A 19,867-nucleotide genomic window follows, 5' to 3' on the forward strand; every position below is an offset into this window, starting at 1 on the left:
CACCAGTTTGCACCCGGACATGAGTTTTGTGGGTGTGATGGGTGAGCATTTTAGAAGTTCAACTCTTTGTGAAGAATTTGCTGTTTTAAAATGAGAAGAAAAAAAAAAAAGATTATTTTATACATGGCCTGCTGATTTTTGGTACAGTGTGTTTTCTAGCTAAATTATTTTGTCATGCACATATAAACATTTATTATGCACTACTTTTCTAAATAGTTTTTCTTTTTCCAACAGTCATTTTAGGCACATTTTTCACGAATGGGGAAACTCCTTTTTGCAATACCTCAATTTTTCACATTGTGAAAGGTAGCTTTTGTACTTTTGTTACTGAGAGATCTGCATATATGGAGATGTTGAGTGATTTCAATATATATTATTTTCAATTATGCTTTTTATACATTTCAGTGCTGAGGAATCTTTACAACTATAAGTGCGCACTTGTGTTGAGGCGACTTCAAATCCGCAGAGGACAGACCAAAGTGCACCACTCTCTTGGTCTTAGCTTTTAAATGTGTCAGTAACAGCATGGCGAGAAAGGAAAAAAAAAAACATGTTGTTGTAATTAAAATTGATGTTAATGCCTTGTAACACGGCTTTACTAGTTGGAAAATGGTAACTTCTGTCTTGGTTTCCTCTCCGTAGATGGAGTTATTAACTTATTATAAGGAGAATGCAAAATCCGGTTCACGCTTAACGCTGAATCTCGTATCACACGAATGGATGTTTGGTGTTTAGATATTTTAATATTTAAAAAAAAAAGTATAAATATCTATATCTATATATATATATTCTTGAACTTGCCAACTAGCACCTAATGTAATCCTTAGCATGCATGACAAAAAAGAGAAAATGACAAGTACATGAATTAGCTATAAAAATTAACTGTTGTGGTGTGCACCAAATGTCTCTCAAATATTACGTTGTTAAGGACACCCTATAGTCCCACACGATGTCACATCCCCCCCACAAACCTGACCCCGCCCCACGTGTTGAGAACCCCTCGCTTCCCCATTCGCAGACCTCTAAAGAAGAGAAACGAGACAAACTTTCTATATACAGAATTGGGCAGCGCATCCGTATCGAACACTGTTTTCTACTATAACCTAGACTTGAGCTGTCTTGATCTTTCTATAATAGACCTATCTGGAGGAAGGGGGAGCTTAAAGACTTGAATGTGGTAAATGTTGCAAGTTAACTTCAAGTTGTTATGTGCAATACTTCTTTTGAACCTTTTTCCAGATAAAGACTCTTTGCAATGTAATTCTTTAATGCCATTTTTAATTGCAGACATTTAATTAAAAAAGATGTTAATATGTTTTTCACAGTCATTTTCTACTGTTATTGTAATCCTTTTCATGCTGGTGTTTGTAAAAAAGAAAAGAAATCAAACTATTTGTACTAATATAAATAATTGAAGTTATTTTTAAAACATTAAAAGGTTTTGTGCTTATTTGCCTATTTTATTTCAAGCTACTGTGATTGATTGCTTTGTAATTATTAGGTCAACAATGTACTTAGCTGTTTATTGGTATATTTTTAATTGGAATGTATAATTGATTTTTATAATTTTGATCAGATTTTTGTTATATTTTTGAGGTGAAGCTTTTAATATGTTAAAGTGTCTAGTTTTTACTAATTGCTATATTGTGCTCCACAATATATGGTTCACATTTTCTGAAGGAAAATAAATATTAAATATTTGTCTGTTAATGATGTTACTTAATGGCAAGATTTCAATAGTTTTTAACTGTGTATGGGAAGGTTGTTGTATTTATTAATAGCATTTTTTACTTAAGATATCACCTTAATTTTTATTGTCATTTCACTTTATAAGTTCCTATTTTTGTATTTTCCTTTCTAATTAAGTTATGTACTACGGATATGTCCATATTTCTAGCAGTTGGTCTGTAGAAGTGCTAGTGAAAAACGAAAAAGAAAAATCTAATGTTATTTAATTGTTTGCAGCCAACTATTTATAACAGTATGCATAATTTTTAAATATTTGTAATGTGAAATGTTGAATGAAATAAATCTTAACTGTGATGAAAATTCGCCCCGGGTCTGGTCATTGTTGGACTTTGTGGTTTTGTAGTTTATCTTGGGCATGTCTTTTATGTTACGAGCAATCATTCTTGGAGTATTTTTGAAGAAGAAACACTTGATGTCAGGACAAAAACGCTTTAAAATGTGAAAAATAGCAAATATAGTAAGCATCTTTGGGGAAACATGCCGCTATGTATGCCGTACTAATGGACCGGACCAATAAATATCCCACATTAATTTCCTCAGTTTAAAGGCGCTGTGCTAGATTTTCATTTTTCACTAGAAACAATCAAGCTGGGAGCAAATAATATGTAAGCTTTTAGTTGTGGTCCAAACTCAGTCCTCACTTTCTGAATGAGTTCATAAGCAGATGCGAGAAGGTTTCAGCGAGCAAAGTGGAGCTTTATTGTCAGGGTCGTGATAACAACAAACAATAAAATGCTGTATGTTTGAGTCAGTGGTCTTCTTTTCCACAAATGACTGCTTTACAGGGCCGGCTCTAGCCAATTTGGTGCCCTAGGCAAGACTGAACGGCCCCCTCTCTCTTAAAATACTAATACTAATTTCCATTTATATTTCTGTGTTGTTTTCTCTTTACGACAAAAACACATTTAATTCCACTTCTATATATAAAAGCCTTTTATCCCTGGTTTGGGCCATGAACTTTTCTGCTGCATCACTACTGTTCTCATTTCCTATTTATCTGCCATCACGAAAAAATAACAGTATCTGACATTTTGTCAACATGTATTGCAAAACTGAAAATCAGTTTTTGTTGTTGCCACATCGCACATTAGCAGCAGAACAGTATGGCTGTAATATATGTATAATAGATTATATAATCTATAATCTCAATAGGCTTGCATTGAACCTCTATCTATTCATATTCTGTTGAACCACAAATGTCCATCTACTCAGTTTATAAAAATGCAAACAAATGTAGGTTATGAAAACTATTTTTTCCCCCTTCAGTCCCTCAACTATAGGCTACAAACTGGTCTAAGTGTAATATCGTTTACAGTGCAGTGGGTCTAATCCTGTGGGGCATCACTCAATGGACACAAAGCCAAAGTGATGTCTCTGCATTTTCTGGGTCAAAGGTCAAATCTGGTAATTCCAAATCGATAAAATTCTCATGAGAAAACAGAGTGTACTGCTGTAGGCCAACAGTATAGCGCAATGCAGACCAGGCCTACTAGTTTCAGTAGCCTATTTGATCCTGTAAAGCATTAATTTATGATATAAAAACAATGAGTGAATGTTATGCGGTACATGCCGTCACTATAAAACATGTCAGTGGCAGCTGACACTCTTAATGAATGAAACAGCTGGACAAGGTCCGGCTCCTGAATCTGTCTCCGGGACACACCTAGCTCTTGAACCGATCCATAAATACTGACCACAGCAGGAGCACGCGCACGGCTCACGAGTCATGTGCCATTTGTCAAATACGAGACAGAAACAGTCAGCTGCACCACGGCTCACATGCGCCACCGTGTGGGTGAAGGCAGAACTGCTACAACGCAAACTCACGTGACAATGACCAAAGAAAGTCCTGCTTTGAGCTACTTTGAGCGCATTAAAGCTGCTGGATCACATAGTTTTGACCGTGCTCTGAGAAACTTACCAAACATCCATAAACTGTGAGTCATTCATTATTTTGTTTTCAGTTGTTTCCATAATCACCCTGTACTACAATAAATGGATTGACATATCAGACAAAAAAAAAAAAATCTGTGTGTTTGGTCGGGATAGTTAGAATTGCATTTCACCCCCAGGCAAATGTATTCATATAAATCACAATATGCTTTTATTTTATTTTATCCCTTTGCCTGAGTATATCATGTCATAGCCCATAGCTGTGAGTTGCCCCTCAATCCAGCAGATGGCGCCACTGAAATACATAATGTGGTTTTAATTGAGCACCGCCTTTTTGAGATTTTTTTTTTTTAATCATTGTGCGCCTTTGCTGTTTTGCTGTTTAACAAAAACCAAAAAAACTTGAATTGCATTAAAAAATGTAATAGGCTGAAAACCTATACGTCAACGATGTGAAAACTCAGTCTATTCAACACTCTTTCATACTCGCTGTCATCATTCAGCCATATTTTTCATTTTCATATTTTCTTCACTTTTCCCCTCTGTCCCTGCAAAGTTTAAACCGTGCCCCCGAGCGGCCGCTCCCTCCCTCCCGCCCCCCCTCGCGCCCCCCCCCCTCCGCCCTGCCCGCGTGTGTCTGCGCCTGTAGCGGGGCTGGCTCTGTGGATTTGGGGGTTGGGCTGCCACTACAGACCGCAGACCTGCCGACAGACAGCGCTCGGTCCTCGGCGGAGAAGCGTTGTTTACCCCCCCGCAGCATCCTCCACATCCTCCTCCTCCTCCTCCAGCCTCCGGCCAGCTGCACCTCTTCTGTCCGCTCTCTGAGGCACCCGTGTCCGCAGCGAAGGACCGTAAACACCGTAAGTAGCTGGACTTCTTAAATGAAGTAGGCATGTTTTTATTACGATCACGTGTTAGCGAAACTTGATTTTGTTTGTTTTTTGCAACCGCTACGTGATTTATTGAGTAAATTGACTAAACATAAACGCGTTGATGTTATATTGTATGTGATGTGTTTTTTTATGCCTTACATTTACCCCATTACAGTGAAAAAGCTTTATTTAGTAGATATTTACAAAGTCGTTAACTGTCATCTCTAGGATCATGAGTTTATGCATGTGTAGAATCACATTTCATGACTCAAGTATACACTCATTTGGCTTCTGTTTGCCAGGCTGTGACATCAACTGCATACCCTCTATGCTTCCCCTCACTGCTGTGGGCTACTGCCAGGTTGAGCATCATCATCATCCTCATCCTCATCATCATATGGTCTTCATATCCGCAGGTGCAGTCTTCTGGGAAATAAGGGGAGCGGAGCGCATCAGGCCGGTGACAAAATGGTGAAGTTGGGGAGTAATCTTCAGGACAAGGGCAGTGCCAAAGCCGTGAGTGTGGAGGATGGCTTCCAGAACGTGCCGCTCATCACTCCGCTGGACGTGGGCAGCCTGCAGGGCACAGCTCCTGACAAGGTAAGTGCAGAGAGAGAGAGAGAGAGAAAAGAGTGTTTTTACAGGGCGGTAGAGGAAGCTGCATGGGAGTTGTTAATGAGGTTAGGGGTTTGGACAGGAGATGGTGAAGGTTAGGCTTGGGGATTGACTTCAGTTCATCTTATTGCTTCCCTTGGCATCCTGTTTAAAGGAAATTCGCCTGCGGGACGATGTCTGCATGGAGATCAGATGGAAAAATGGTTTTGTTTCCGGTTATTATTCTACAAGTAGCACGTTTTAAGTTCTTTTTAGTGTCGTTTTCGATCTTTACAGTTAAGAAGGCACACAATCGAGGCTATCGTTTCAATAGCCTTTATCAAAGAAAATTGAGATAGTGAAGAATTGGAAATGGCTTTTTTCTGTCTAGTCCTTTTTTCTGCTGCAAAATGTGACACTGTCGTGCCTCTATCTACCCAAATACTGAGCATGACCAAATCCATATGGAGATCAGTTGAGAAAGTCTGCTGCAGTTTTTTGGCGACAATCCTGGCCTCTGTTATGTTCATATTGTTGATAAATGTACCGTGTGTTGGCAATGCAAATGGGACTCTGAGTTTTGGCCCGACCCAGAACAAGGACTATTTGAATGCCTGAAACTACTTTAGTGTAAACAAGAAAAGAGCTAGTGGTCAAATAGGCTTGTGCTTGTGTGTTTAAGCAGAATAGACACCGTTAAGAAATGCTGATCATGTTGGATTCTTGGCCTAAGGAGCGGAACTTAAGTGGTCGTCTGGAATAGGGTCTTTCGTCTTTCAAGCTGAGGAAACATTTGAGTGGCTTGAAGTATGGTACGCTTATCCATCTTGGGATTCATAGCTTTGTTAGCGTTGCTTCTGCTGGTATTAGCATTCCTCTCTCTATCAGTATCATATTTATGGCACACAATCTTTCTCCCTCTCTTCTCTTTGACTCTCTCCATCCGTCTCCTGTCTGCTCTCTGCTCCTCTGTTTTCCTGCTGAGATTAGGAGGCAAATTTGGAGCCAGACACACATCATTCATCATCTCGACATCCCATAGTAACTGCACTGCGCTCGTTAATCCAGTTACCATAGCAGGGGGCAACCGGAGCAGCTGATTGGTCCGTTCACTCAAGGTGCACTGAAGCCTCGTCTGCTAAATGAATGGAATCATGAAGTACTGTAAAAGAAGAGGATGTTTTGGCTGTAAAAGTACTTTCTAAACCTGGACTACAGAGAGTCTGAATAGAACATACCAGCTCTGATCTAAACTGACTAATCAAAAGGACTAAACAGGATGGAGTAATCTCAACTTTACTCGGGCTAAACTAGTTCTAAATAACTTCCAAGACCACACAGGTCTATTCTGGACTAAACCAGGATTTAAAGGCATACTGTGTAATATTTTGGATATGCTCGTAATGACCAGCTTGACACAGAAAATGCTATTTTTGCAGTGGGTAATCAAAGAATGGCTCTAGATGAGGACCTAACCTATTTAAATCTCATATTTGATTGCCTTTAGTGAGGATCTCCATAGAGACGAGCTGGAGACGTCCCGCTCCCAGTCGGATCTGAGGAGGCGAAACGCTCATAATAAAGACATGTTTGGTTGTTGATTTAGGTGTTTTTCAATTTAAAAAAAATATTAGTTATATGTTAAATTCATGTATTCTATTCTATTTCTTGAGTAAAATGTTACATGTGTGGCTTCAAGACTCACTAACTTTAACTAAAGCAAGTATAATTACAACTCTAAAATAGTAAAGTCTGTCATAAATACTGCAAGAACAGTTAGTACTACCTCACTGAGTGTATAGTTATATAATCAGACTATCTGAAGGAGAGAGTGTAGTGTTTTGCAGTTGTGGATTAGACCATTAGCTGCCAGCCATTTTCATTAGTTTTCAAATCTGTCATGACACCAATCTCCCTCTCAATGTCACAGACATGTGAAATCTATTCCCTTTAGTTTAGGTCTCTTTAGTCCACAAGTCAAGGTTCTAAGTGTCCATGACAGTGGCCAACAGTGGCACAGATGGTAGAGCGGGTCGTCTCATGATGGGAAGGTCGGGGGTTTGAATCCCGGCTTCTGCAGGTGCAGACTGTCGTTGTGTCCTTGGGCAAGACACTTCACCCAACACCCGGGACCGCACAGATGTGAGCAGCCTCACGTCAGTGAGTCTACTCCAGGCGAAACTGTGACTACAAATGTAGCTTACCAGCATCAGCATGGAGTGAATGAACCCCCCTCCCTTTCATGTGTGAAGCACTTTGGGTGTGACATATGTGTCATATGAAAAGCGCTATACAAATAAGATTCCCTTCCCATGTGACCTCCCAACACAGTATGAACCTGCTCTAGCTCTAGGGCCCTGAGAACAGCGGGCAGTGCTGGCAGTTCCCAGAGTACAATCTAAACACAGTTAAGCCTCATTTGCTTTCTGTGCTCCACGACTGTGGCATAACGCCTAAAACCTCAACGGGCATTTTTAAGTCAACATCAAACTCGAAATACTTATAAATATATTTTTGTATGTGAAACTTCCAACACTTCCAACATTAAAACAAAGCTGACGGGGAGTTAAACGTTGACGTCTCTTAATGTTAGAAGTTTGAATTAATCACCAGGATGTCTGAGAATCTACATCCTTTTTTATATGTGGAGAAAAGTTTGTTTTTTAAGACACTTTGAGTTGTATTTGTGCTTGAAAGGTGCTCCATGAATAAAGTTGAGTTGAGATGGTAAACATCGTTATAGCTAGCCAACTCTTCTATAATCCACACTTGTTTGTTGCTTGGATTTATAGTTTAAATAAGTCATGAAGATGATGAATTGTATGTTGTTTAATCAAGGTTTTTAAGAGTCAGCACCTGGTCAACCTTCTGCTATACCGAGCTTATCCCCTGCGGTAACATAGGTTTCATTGATTCATGGTTATCTATTTATTTGTCTTGACTTTTGCAGGCTACTCGCATGCTACATTTTATAACCAAGGCCCAAACCCTTTTATCTGTCTGACTGCACATTTCTCTACACAAGACGATACCTTTGTATGATTTTATCTGCCGTTTCATCGAGGCTCTGTATAAATCTCAGCGCAGCCATCTCTGCCGCAACTTGCTGCAGACGTGTCGGAGCTGAACTCATTGTGCATTCTGCTGAGCGAGGCACAATCTATCCCCATTTCAGTCACCCGCTAACACCGCCGATGTCATTCACTCTACACTTTACAGCCAACAATGACACGTTTAAAGACCTGGGATTTCCCTGTACTCTACATCCAGCACAAGTTATAGTGAAGGTGAGTTTGAGTGACAAATGGTGGGAGACAGCGGCCATCAGTTCATGGCACGCATTTAAAGAGCTGTCAATCATTTGTGTTTATGATCTCGGCCCCAATCCTCCTGAGTGCAGCGAGATGTGGGTATTTGTAATGTTAAGTGAGATTGAAGGTGCTTTTGAACACAAGACAGGTCAAATCGATATAACGGGACATCCATAACATGAATTCACGGCTACACAAGTTGTATTGTTTGAATAAATACCAAGTATTACATCATTTTTTCCTTTCAGTTCAGTCAATGTAGTGTCTGACCACTGTAATACGTTTGTTAAGTGTGACGTCACGACTTCTGCTTCCGGGTCCTAGCATACCGGCTAATATGCGCGGAAAAAAAACATTAAAAACTCTTTAATACAACAATTAATATTTCTGAAACTCAACGGGGAGTGACTGAACCTACTCATTTCTCAGACTCATTAGCCAAAAATGCCGCACCTACTGCTGAAAAACTAATATTTACTAAAATCACTACTTCCTAGGTTTGCGTAGCTGCTGCACCGTTACTGATAAATAAGCATGTTCAGTAACTTTCGGTTGAGGTTCAGAAATATTGATTGTGGTATTAAAGAGTTTTTTGTAGTTTCACGCACATCTGCGACCCCGGAAGAAGAGCTGTGACGTCACCACTTAACAGACGTATACTTTCTTAAAGGTGCATTATGCGGCTTTTTATGCAGTAAAAAGAAAAGTTGACATTTGTGGTGCGTAATTGACCTTTTAGTGACCCACTTTCCACCACGGTGGTCTCTACAAGGATCAATTGTTTTGTAGGTTTTCTGGTGAGAGGGTCTGTCAGCAGTCAAAACCTTCCTAACAATTAATACAAGGTGAAATACTCACAAATTTCACATTTTTCCACCACATAAATGTTGCATAATGCACCTTTAAGTTAAAGTTACTCTAAGTGATGCCGTTTTGTCGGTCTGGCATCGTTGCATTCCCATAATGCGTCACTAAATGCGTATTGAGTATTTTATAAACCATACAAGCAAATTTAAGGTTTTTATAATTTTCAAAGTTCAGACGATTGTACGTCTCAAGAATGCGACAGTGGTGCGAAACAGGTTTTCTGGCTGAATTGTTTAAAGCTTCTTTATATAAGGATTCTATTTGTCTAAAAGTGGTTTCATTTCTAAGAGACAATATTCTTTATGTGAGATCACCATAGCATGCAGAAACATCTTAGCTGCCTTAAAAGTCATTGATGAACGAATATACCTGAAGTTGAACCTGAAGACTGGATTTAATTGTTTTAAAAGTTATCTTGACATGACAGTAGAGTCAATAACTTCTCCAAGGTATTTTAATCAAAAGGTTCAAATTAATAACCAGTATTACATTATTAAATCTTCCAAATGAACTAGTAATAAAACACATAAGCTCTTCTCTTTGCGCACCTGGAGTTGTCAAAGGGAGTGGTTTATGTTGCATTATCAGAGCTGCCCGCCAGAAGTCGCCATTTCACCTATTCTCAGGAAACTATCCAAACGTATTAAGTGTTTTAGAATTTGAATTGTGCAGGTATACATATTAATTGGAGTTTGAATTGTGAGATTTGAATTAGGCCTGAGGGAATGATCAGCTTCACCTAGAATGCATAACTTAGAAGCAAAGAAGCATATTCATAGTTGAAGAGAAACTGCTGTACTGTATCTATAAAATATCTAATGACCCACAACAGGCCAAATAATCTTTTTCGGAAAATGCAACAGTAACTAAACCGTCATAACCCGCCCAGAACTCCAGTGAACCCACCTAAAGCAGTGACCTCATAATAATATAGTCAGACTATACCAACAGCATTGCAGACAAACTCTCACACACCTGCTGTAGATATAGAATTCACCTTTTACAAAACGGCTTTGACATAATGCCTCGCTCTATTCCCGTCTGCGATTGATCAGATATATGTTTCTCGGAGGTGTTTTACAAGTGCGTCTGTCTGTGCCAGTTTGTCTGCGGTGAGGGTACAGTGCGGGACATGAGCGTTTGGGGCGTCGCGGCTCTGATGCTTGTTGACATTTCAAAGGCAGAGGCGTCAAAAGCGGAATTCACGCTGCTTTTGTTGACAATCGCAGATTTTCCACATTTCTCCAGAGACGCCGATGCTCGCGCTGCCTCAGCTCTCGGTTCGCTGTGCGCGGATGGGGATGCTTATTCTAAATACGTTGCTTTTGGGTTGGAGAGACGTCGTCCAGATACAGGGCGCAACTGCAAACTACAAAGTTGGCTAAGTTAGTGACTGTGTGTCGCCTGAAACCTCAATCTAGAATAAACAAAAACAAACAAATACAATTAGACTTAAACATCATTACCCATGCTAGTTAAACACTTGTATCTATGTCTCAAGTAGAGCTGTCACGATAAATACGAAATCGACTTAAATAAAAAACAGATAAAAAAATCATTTTTGGGCTCGATGTTTATCTTGTGTGGTATTTTAGGATATGACGATGCACTTTTAGAATTAAGGTTTACTGTCATTGTTTGTGCCTGAGAGTTGACAGTATCTAGTATCGTTAGAGTCAATAATATCGTTTATCGCGATACTTTCCTGCCTCGATATATCGGTCTTCAGATTTGTCATCGTGACTGTCCTAGTCTCAGGTCAATGTCATCCCAAACTCTGTAACTCAAACTTGAAACTTGTCCAAGTGCCACCTGATCTCAAAGGTGGAGCTCCAATTAGAGTCAATACACGTTGGCTCGTGCTGAATAAGCATTGTACGGCTCATTCAGTATTTCACAAAGCAACTGAAGCCATCTTTGTTTATTTTTCCAAATGGCCTATTGCAGCACTCAAAATTATTTTACTTGGTAGGGCGTCGCCAAAATTCCTTGTTATAGCTGAACAAATATCCTGGTTCAGCAGGTGATATACAGTAAGGATCGGACATGTCATTTTTTTGTTAATAATGAAAATTTCAAAATTCGACTTGTTGGTAACGACCCACATAATCCACACATGCAAAGAAAGCAAACCACAGCTGTCTATAATGTGTAATAATAAGATAAGATAATAATGAGCTTTGAGAATTCGTGACTCCTCTTCATTGCGGTATGAGAGGCTGCAGTTGTTTTACTCAGTGATTATATTATGCAGTTTCTAAAAAACATGTACAGTATGTTAAGGCTGATTTTACCTTCTACGACAACATGTTTCAGCAGGATTCAGATTCTCGCGCAAGCTTGTTCTTGTGCTCATCTCTTTTAAAAGAAAGTATTTGTTTACAAAAAGTCTAATCCTTTACCGAATTATTGACACACGGCCTGTAGATGGCGGCTGAAACAGGTAAAGGTAAAGATTTTAACATCTCTAATCCTACTGTCTAACTTTGAAAGTTATGGTAGGAACAGACTCAATGAACGTTTCTAAGCTTTTAGTGTTGCATGTTTTTAGAGTGATGCATGCTGAACAAGTCAAACTCCCTCAGGAAAATTCTATGGTTTCAAGGTCAACAAAATCTGCTACTCGCTATACAAGCAAATTACAGACTGAAACCATTGGGAGTGAGCTATAAAAGAACAAGTCTTGTGAGAAGACGTATGGACATGGGGGACGACAACGTGCTGAGATATATGAGTAATATAAACTAAACATGATAGAGCACAGTTATGTTTTTGAGTTTGCTATGTCACATAATATTGTTAAATATATTATAGGCCTTTCGAGCTGATCGTGACAGAAAGTTCTGGCAGAATGTTTTTACAGCACTACTGTGTGAGTGAGTTTAGGTTGTATAAGTAAGTCCTACCTTACAAATGGCCTTGCCCTTAAGCAACAGTCTTAATCAATCATAACATATACTTTGTTTGATTTGACACAAGGTATTTAAGTCTACCACGACCAGGAGAAAATTCAGACACAATCACACGGCAACAACAAGGTAAGAGCTTACAGTCAGTGTTTTGGAGAATACTTTGTGATTATATTTAGTGACAGATTACTGAATACTTGCCTTAAAATGTGTTGTACTCTGAATACTTAGACTGTTTTCACATTGATTTGCATTATATTTATGTATAAATACGGGGTATACTTGCATTTACCAATCATTAGGATTTAAAAAAACGCACAGGAGCAGCAGATCACATGACGCACATGTATTTGTATGAACGTTTTATATCTTTATTTAATTTTCGGCGGAACGACAGGTCATCATTAAAAGCAAAATTAAGCTAAAATGTGATTGAGTATGGGGATGTATTCCTTTGATTTATTCTATTTTATATCTAAATTCTAAATACAAATAAAAGTGTAACTGTACCTGAATACAATTACTTGAAATTAGTATTCTAAATACATGTATTTAGTGACTCCCCAACACTGCGTACAGTGTATTAAACATTGTTTTGATGTCCACTTTTTTAGAATCACAAGCTGTGAAGGTAATAGTTGTTGAACATGAAAAACTTTTTTTAAATTTGCAAAGTGAAACATTTACTGGATTTGCTCTTTTCATTCAAACAGATGAAGCTGTGGATATGTCTGGTGATGCTGGTCTCATTTGCAGCTGCTGCTCAAGGTAAAAGTGTTTTTTTTTTTTTACAGACTAACAACCAAAGTAGATCCACTTGTAATGAGTTAAGGTAAATGTCAAGGCAAACATCTAATTCTAACTACTTGTTCTAAAATGACCAGGCTAAACCTTTCATTAGCGCCACATTCATAGTCTTTTATTGACTCCTGTCTTTCATTTGAGACATTTTGACATTATCTAATTCTAGCACATGATGCACCCTGCCTGACATTATTCCAACCAGACTTTACCTTGGTTAAGACAACACTTTCCAGAGTCTAAGTTGACACATGTTTTGGTTCCCTCCTGCAAATACAAATGAATAATTTAACAATATCTGTCCAATTTCAGATTTGACGGGAAAAATGTTCACCTTCCCTCAACAAACTAACACGGCCTTTGTGAGACTGAATACTGCGCGCGAGAAGAGCTTCAGCGCTTTCACAGTCTGTCACAGGTGGAGTTTTCATTCATTTGCCTCTTCTCATGGACAAAACATTGTGTTTAAAGACTTGTATCTTCTGTTCACAGATCATTCACTGACCTCACACGAGACCACAGCCTGTTCTCTCTGGCCTCACCCGCTAAATCCAACGAGGTCTTGATTTTCTATGACTCTCGCAAAAAGCTTATAGCGCCCCATTTGCACGATGTTAGAATTGTTTATGGGGGACTTGACTATGTTCCCAACAAATGGCACTCCATTTGCACGACTTGGAATTCAAAGACCGGACTGGTGCAGCTGTGGTTTAATGGGCTGCCAATGACCAAAAAGTTGGCTGGATCCACCATTGATGGAAAGCCCATTATCATTTTGGGACAGGTATAGTACGCCTTCTGTCAACACTAGCTCAGTGCACTATTAAAATGACTGTAAATTAAAGTATTTGTATTGCAGAACAGAGGTCAGCATCCAGCACATCTCTTTATTATGTGTACCTATTATGTTTACAGGAGCAAGACAGATATGGCAGCCATTTCGATGCTAAGCAGTCATTTGTGGGGATGATGACTGATGTCCACATGTGGGACTATGAGATCACACCGTGTGAGATCCAGAAGTACGCGGAAGAGCTCAGCTTCACTCCGGGAAATGTGGTCAACTGGGCAGCCCTGGACTTTCAAGCTCAGGGGAAAGTGTTTGTCGAAAGTAAGCAAGTGAGCTGCAATTCAGTGTGCTTACAGTGATCCACAATTTACAATGGATATACAGAAAACTGATTGAAATAGACTGCATTCGCATTATACTAATTCCATGATGATGTGGGGCCAGTATTGTAAAGGGAATAAGGCTACATAAGTTTATTCTATTTGGTCTGGGTGCTTAGAGATTTTTTATTAATCTTGCGACAGTTTTCAAACCTGTCTTATGATGTCTAAACTTGTGAAATTATAAACAAGAAGTTAGCATGATTGAAATGAGCCTGTGACCTAAACCAGAGCGAGAAGAAGCTAAAAGGGAAACACAACAACCCAGTCCAGTCTATGATATTTCATCCTCTAATACAATGTACAATATCTGGACGACTGAAAGCCCACACAAAGTTCAATTTTTTTAATCATAGTTGTCATGAGTTATGTCATGCTGAAAGAAGAGGTGTTTCATTTTGGGCCAGTTTACTTTTTCATTTGCGTAGTCCCTGTGATTACAGACAATATTTGTCAAGGTTGAGCTATTCCTTACATTTATTTTAATCCATTGGCCTTTTGTGAATGCAGTCTATTAGAAATCCAACCAGCTCTATCCACAGCAGTAGTATGAACCCTTTACCATATACTCCTCTTGGAGAAGTGTTGGTACATTTATTTTCTCCCTTTTAAACCTTGCATGTTAATCAGCTTATAATAAAGCATTTCAAAAACACATGAGATTTGTTTTATTTTCCCCTGTCTATACATCTAAACATATGTAGCATTGATCAAATTAACTTTTTTTTTTTTTTTTTAACGTTTTTAGCAATGTATAGTTTGCTTCCACTCACATGCTGAATCATTTAATAGTAATAATGTTTTACTTGACCAAACATATAGATAATAGATTGACCAATAGATAAAAGAGTGACACTTAGGCCCTGGCAAAAAGTCATTTTGTTGTGAATTTGTCAAAGCTGCGTTCAGCAATTTGTCTTCACGGCAGCTCATAATAACTCAGGGCTTTTTTTTGTTTTTGCAGCTCCAATGCAGTTAGATCATGTTACTTAATAAAGCCCCTGGGCTTAACCGCTGTTCAGTTTCCTTCCAATGTTTGTGTATTGCATTTTTGACCAAGCAACAGTCTCAAACAAAGATATATTTTTCCAGTGAAGACATGTTCGATTTCACAACAGTGAGAGGGTATATAAGCCTCCCAAGAGCAAGAGAATTTGTAAAAACAGAAAATTCAGAGACGAGGACAGACCAGTAACAAGGTAAGTGCATACTGTATTCATTTGTACTGAAGGGGATGGATGGCTGACATAGTACTTTAAACTGTTTATTTCTCCTTACATGTTTATACTCAAGCAAGCAAAGGTAACGCGTGTTGAACTTGTTTTAAACGTTGATGTAAATGTAAAGTGTGTCAAATTTACTGGATGTGATCTTATCATTACAACAGATGAAGATGTGGATGTGCCTTCTGATGCTGGTCTCAAATGCAGCTGCTGTTCAAGGCAACATTTCAAACAGCAAATACAATCAAATATGAATCTGATCAAAATATATTAAAATCTGTCGTCTCTTAGATATGACTGGGAAAGTTTTCACTTTCTCACAAGAAAGTAACACGGATCATGTGAGGCTGAATACTAGATACGACACGAGCTTGAGTGCTCTAACAGTCTGCCACAGGTACATCACTTTCATTTTTATTTGTCATGCTATGCCCGGGCTCTTCTGGTTGAAAGATACGGAGTCAAAAACACAGTATGAGCCAAGGAGGTGAGGGAGATGGATTTGGCTCAGGGACAAGCACGAATTTGACTGTGCCCTTTTCGCCTTGTGGCATTTCTTTATTTACCTTAAATCATAATAATTATTTATATATAGACTTGAGGTTTTCTACTTGGCAGCCAAAGATATCGCTTTAACTCATAATTAACCAAAAGATAATGAATTAATTCATCATGGATTCATCGTATCATATGTACTGACCTCACACACTCTTGCATCTCGAGCACCCTGAAAGACAGAGCACGTTTCTTTACAAATTACACATTGTGAGAAGTTCAAATAGATTTATGAAATGGTTTTGAATCCATTCAAATTAACTGTGATTAATTGTAATTAATCAAATTCTAAAAATGCAATTAATCAGATTAAAGGCAATAATTGATTAGCGGCACGAGTTTTCTACACATGCCCCTCTGTAACCAATATCTACTCAGATATTTGAAAAACTAGGGTAAAGTATTTACCAAACCAAAAGTCGCTACTTTGAACCTCACACAAGCTTATTTTACAGTTGTGTCATGTGTTATGTATGTGTTAATATCATTGGAAGCGGAAATTTGGGGTCATTGAGAAGGAATTGTTATCAATAGTAACATAAATAAATAAATATTTCTATATAATATAATATACAGTAAATATGCAGTATATATATATATATATATATATATATATATATATATATATATATGCATATAATCAATGTGTCATAACATATTTATGACATATTGATTAATCAATTTGACGATTATTGAGATTAACAAAGGTTTACTTTGCTATTTGTGCCTTAACTTAAGTTCCATTTTCTTCCATTTACAGATCTTTCACTGACCTCACACGAGACCACGCCCTCTTCTCTCTGGCTACGCCGTCTAAAAGCAATGAGTTGTTGACTTTTTATGACTCCGCTATTAAGGTTGTATCGCCCCATGTTCATGATCTTAAAGTTAGCTATGGAGGACTTGACTACGCTCCAAATAAGTGGCATTCCGTTTGCGTAACATGTGACTCAAATGGGGGACTGGTTCAGCTGTGGTTTAATGGGCAGCCACTGACCAGAAAAGTCAGTCCTCGATCCGCCATTACTGGACAGCCTATCATCGTGTTGGGACAGGTATGCTTTCAGCCTCACATTATATACAAGAAACTAGACTATAATGTTATACCTAATGCAGATGATGCATGAGTGGTACATTTCAAAATTCCCACATTTGTCATAGCACCACTGTGGCTAAAGTCCACATTCATGAGTGCACCACAACTAAAAATAAAGTGCAATATGTCCCAGTGTCTTAATGCACGGTCTTGCATGGTCTTGTTCTTATGCACGGTCTTGTTCTGATGCACGGTCTTGTTCTGATGCACGGTCTTGTTCTGATGCACGGTCTTGTTCTGATGCACGGTCTTGTTCTGATGCACGGTCTTGTTCTGATGCACGGTCTTGTTCTTATGCACGGTCTTGTTCTTATGCACGGTCTTGTTCTGATGCACGGTCTTGTTCTGATGCACGGTCTTGTTCTGATGCACGGTCTTGTTCTGATGCACGGTCTTGTTCTGATGCACGGTCTTGTTCTGATGCACGGTCTTGTTCTGATGCACGGTCTTGTTCTGATGCACGGTCTTGTTCTGATGCACGGTCTTGTTCTGATGCACGGTCTTGTTCTTATGCACGGTCTTGTTCTTCTGCACGGTCTTGTTCTTATGCACGGTCTTGTTCTGATGCACGGTCTTGTTCTTATGCACGGTCTTGTTCTGATGCACGGTCTTGTTCTTATGCACGGTCTTGTTCTGATGCACGGCCTTGTTCTTGCACTCTGCTGTGTAAACATTGTAAACCCTTTTTTTGTTTGCAGGACCAGGACAGTTACGGTGGCGGTTTTGATGCTAAACAGTCTTTTGTGGGGATGATGACTGATGTCCACATGTGGGACCACGAGATCTCACCCTGTGAGATCCAGAAGTACATGGAAGAGCTCAGCTTTACTCCGGGCAACGTGCTCAACTGGGCAGCACTGGACTTTGAGACTAATGGGAAAGTGTTGGTCGAAAAGAAAATGGAAAACTGCAATTCAAAGTGGTTAAAGTGATCCCCAATTTACAATGGTATGACAGTCTTATTGATGGCTCCTATTATATACTCTTGTTTAATGAATAGCCAGGGTTATTTCTTTCTTGCATGTTAAATCTTGTATGTTACACAAACTATAATAAAATCAGTTAATAAATGTTGTTACTTCAAGTTTGGTGTCTATTTCTAATGTGTTATCATCATTTATTTTTTTCTACCTAAACATGTGTGTCGGGCACACTTTTCGTAAAATATATATAATATATAATAGAATAACAAAGTCTTTTGTACTGTAAACTGTGTTTTTACAGGGAAGCAGCAGGTTAGAAATTAGGTGGTGCAACATAATTTGACCAAAGAAGCTAAAACCAACTCTTTTTATCATGAATGCTTTTGCTGCTATAATGTTGATGGGTGCAGTGCAGTGTGACAGTGTCGGCTCTGGTAAAAGGTCAGTTTGTTGGGAATTTGTCAAAGCAGTTTGTGTGATGATTTGTCTTCTTGACAGCTCATAGCACAGGGCTCAGGAAAATTAGAGCTCTACATCAGGCTAGGGCTGGGACTGAAAGGCGTTACAGGTTGGTGTAGGGATCTAAAGACCTTCAATGATGCTAAAGCAATTATGGTTGTTTATATGATGTTTATACTTCAAGAAAGTCTGAGCACCTTGTTTAACCTTGTTTCACCAAAATCAAATGAAACAAACCCAATTGAGACATATATACAGTTGACACATTTTTAAAACTACCTTCATGTATTTCTATTCTTTTTAAAGGGATATTTCAGGATGTTTGACATAGGGCCTCATTTCCAAGTTATCCAGAGTGTTGTTGATTTCTGGAGCTATATATATATATATTTTAATTCACGTAGTCCTTATATTTTTGAAGAGTTTAGTGGTGCTAGGCTAGTGCTAGGCTAGCACATGTCTATGGAAACTAGTAGCCTGCATTAAAAACAGCCTGACCCAAGCACAGTGCACCTGAGGCAAATCACTTATAACACCAGACTACCCATATAAACGTCTGTGTTGACTGAATAATTTTAGAAATCTAACCATTTTGCATTTAAAAGAACTTACTGTATATTCGAGCAGCATCAGCTTCCTGGTTGTAGCTACGCAGCGGCGGAGTGATCTTTAGGTTACCGGATCTACAGTAGTTTGTTTACCTTAAAAATCTTGCAAGAATGTCTAAACAAGAATGACTTGTTTTGGTGTAGTAGTTTAGCGATGCAACTACATAATGTTTTTGCAAATGAAGTCAGAGAGTCAAATTAAATACATTTTTCGAGCCTTATGCCTGATTTGTCCTCCACCCATGTCTCCAAGAAGTTTTACTATTCCTATCATTCCTATTATTATTCCTATCTGTCACTTTAAGGACACGGAAGGCGGTTGTAGGACACTGGACCTGTGTGTGTGGACTCTCGATCATGAAATATGGCAGCACGATAAAACCTTTGTGATGAAAATCTGTAATCTATGCAGCAGACAGATTTATCAGATTTATCGACTTAATCTGACTCCAGACCAGTGCCTCTCTCTCCCTGTTTATAGAGAGGTTTGTGGAGGTCATGTGACTGGACTAGTATCTCGACCCTACATGTCGATCTTCTGTTATTGGCTGATATCATAGTACAGGGCAACAAAATATTAGAATATTTGACTAAAGTAGGCTACATACCAGGACGATTGAGTTCTGAATTAACGTTATAAATCTGACTTGAACATCCTTACAGTATATTACTTCTAGAGGCCAACTGATATGGGTTTTTCTAAGGCCGATACCGATATTTTGGGATGTTAATTGGTCGATGTCGATATGCTCCGCTGATATTTTTGACCAATGTTTTTGACCGATATTTTGGCCGCTCCAGCACTGGCCGATTTTATTTTATTACTTTAGCTGATCC

At 38.8% G+C, this 19,867-nt stretch overlaps 2 protein-coding genes across 2 annotated transcripts in view; both read left to right on the forward strand.

The window, feature by feature from the left end:
* Positions 1-4,307: 4,307 nt before the first annotated feature.
* The window catches only part of nsg2 (neuronal vesicle trafficking associated 2), a 66,744-nt gene continuing 51,184 nt past the window's right edge, over positions 4,308-19,867 (forward strand). The window contains exons 1-2 of the mRNA XM_079566006.1: positions 4,308-4,502; positions 4,931-5,114. Coding sequence (XP_079422132.1) covers positions 4,983-5,114 — 132 coding nt within the window. The 5' untranslated portion in view covers positions 4,308-4,502; positions 4,931-4,982. The remainder of the gene's footprint in view (positions 4,503-4,930; positions 5,115-19,867) is intronic.
* Positions 12,814-18,054, forward strand: LOC306970692 (C-reactive protein-like). The gene is made up of 8 exons (XM_079566720.1): positions 12,814-12,826; positions 12,909-12,969; positions 13,309-13,414; positions 13,489-13,780; positions 13,912-14,130; positions 15,668-15,786; positions 16,705-16,999; positions 17,739-18,054. The coding sequence occupies exons 2-8, from the start codon at positions 12,909-12,911 to the stop codon at positions 17,970-17,972; spliced, it is 1,326 nt and encodes a 441-aa protein (XP_079422846.1). The 5' UTR covers positions 12,814-12,826; the 3' UTR covers positions 17,973-18,054.

The sequence above is a fragment of the Gobius niger genome (genome assembly GCF_951799975.1).
Source record: "Gobius niger genome assembly, chromosome: 11".
Lineage (NCBI taxonomy): Eukaryota > Metazoa > Chordata > Actinopteri > Gobiiformes > Gobiidae > Gobius > Gobius niger.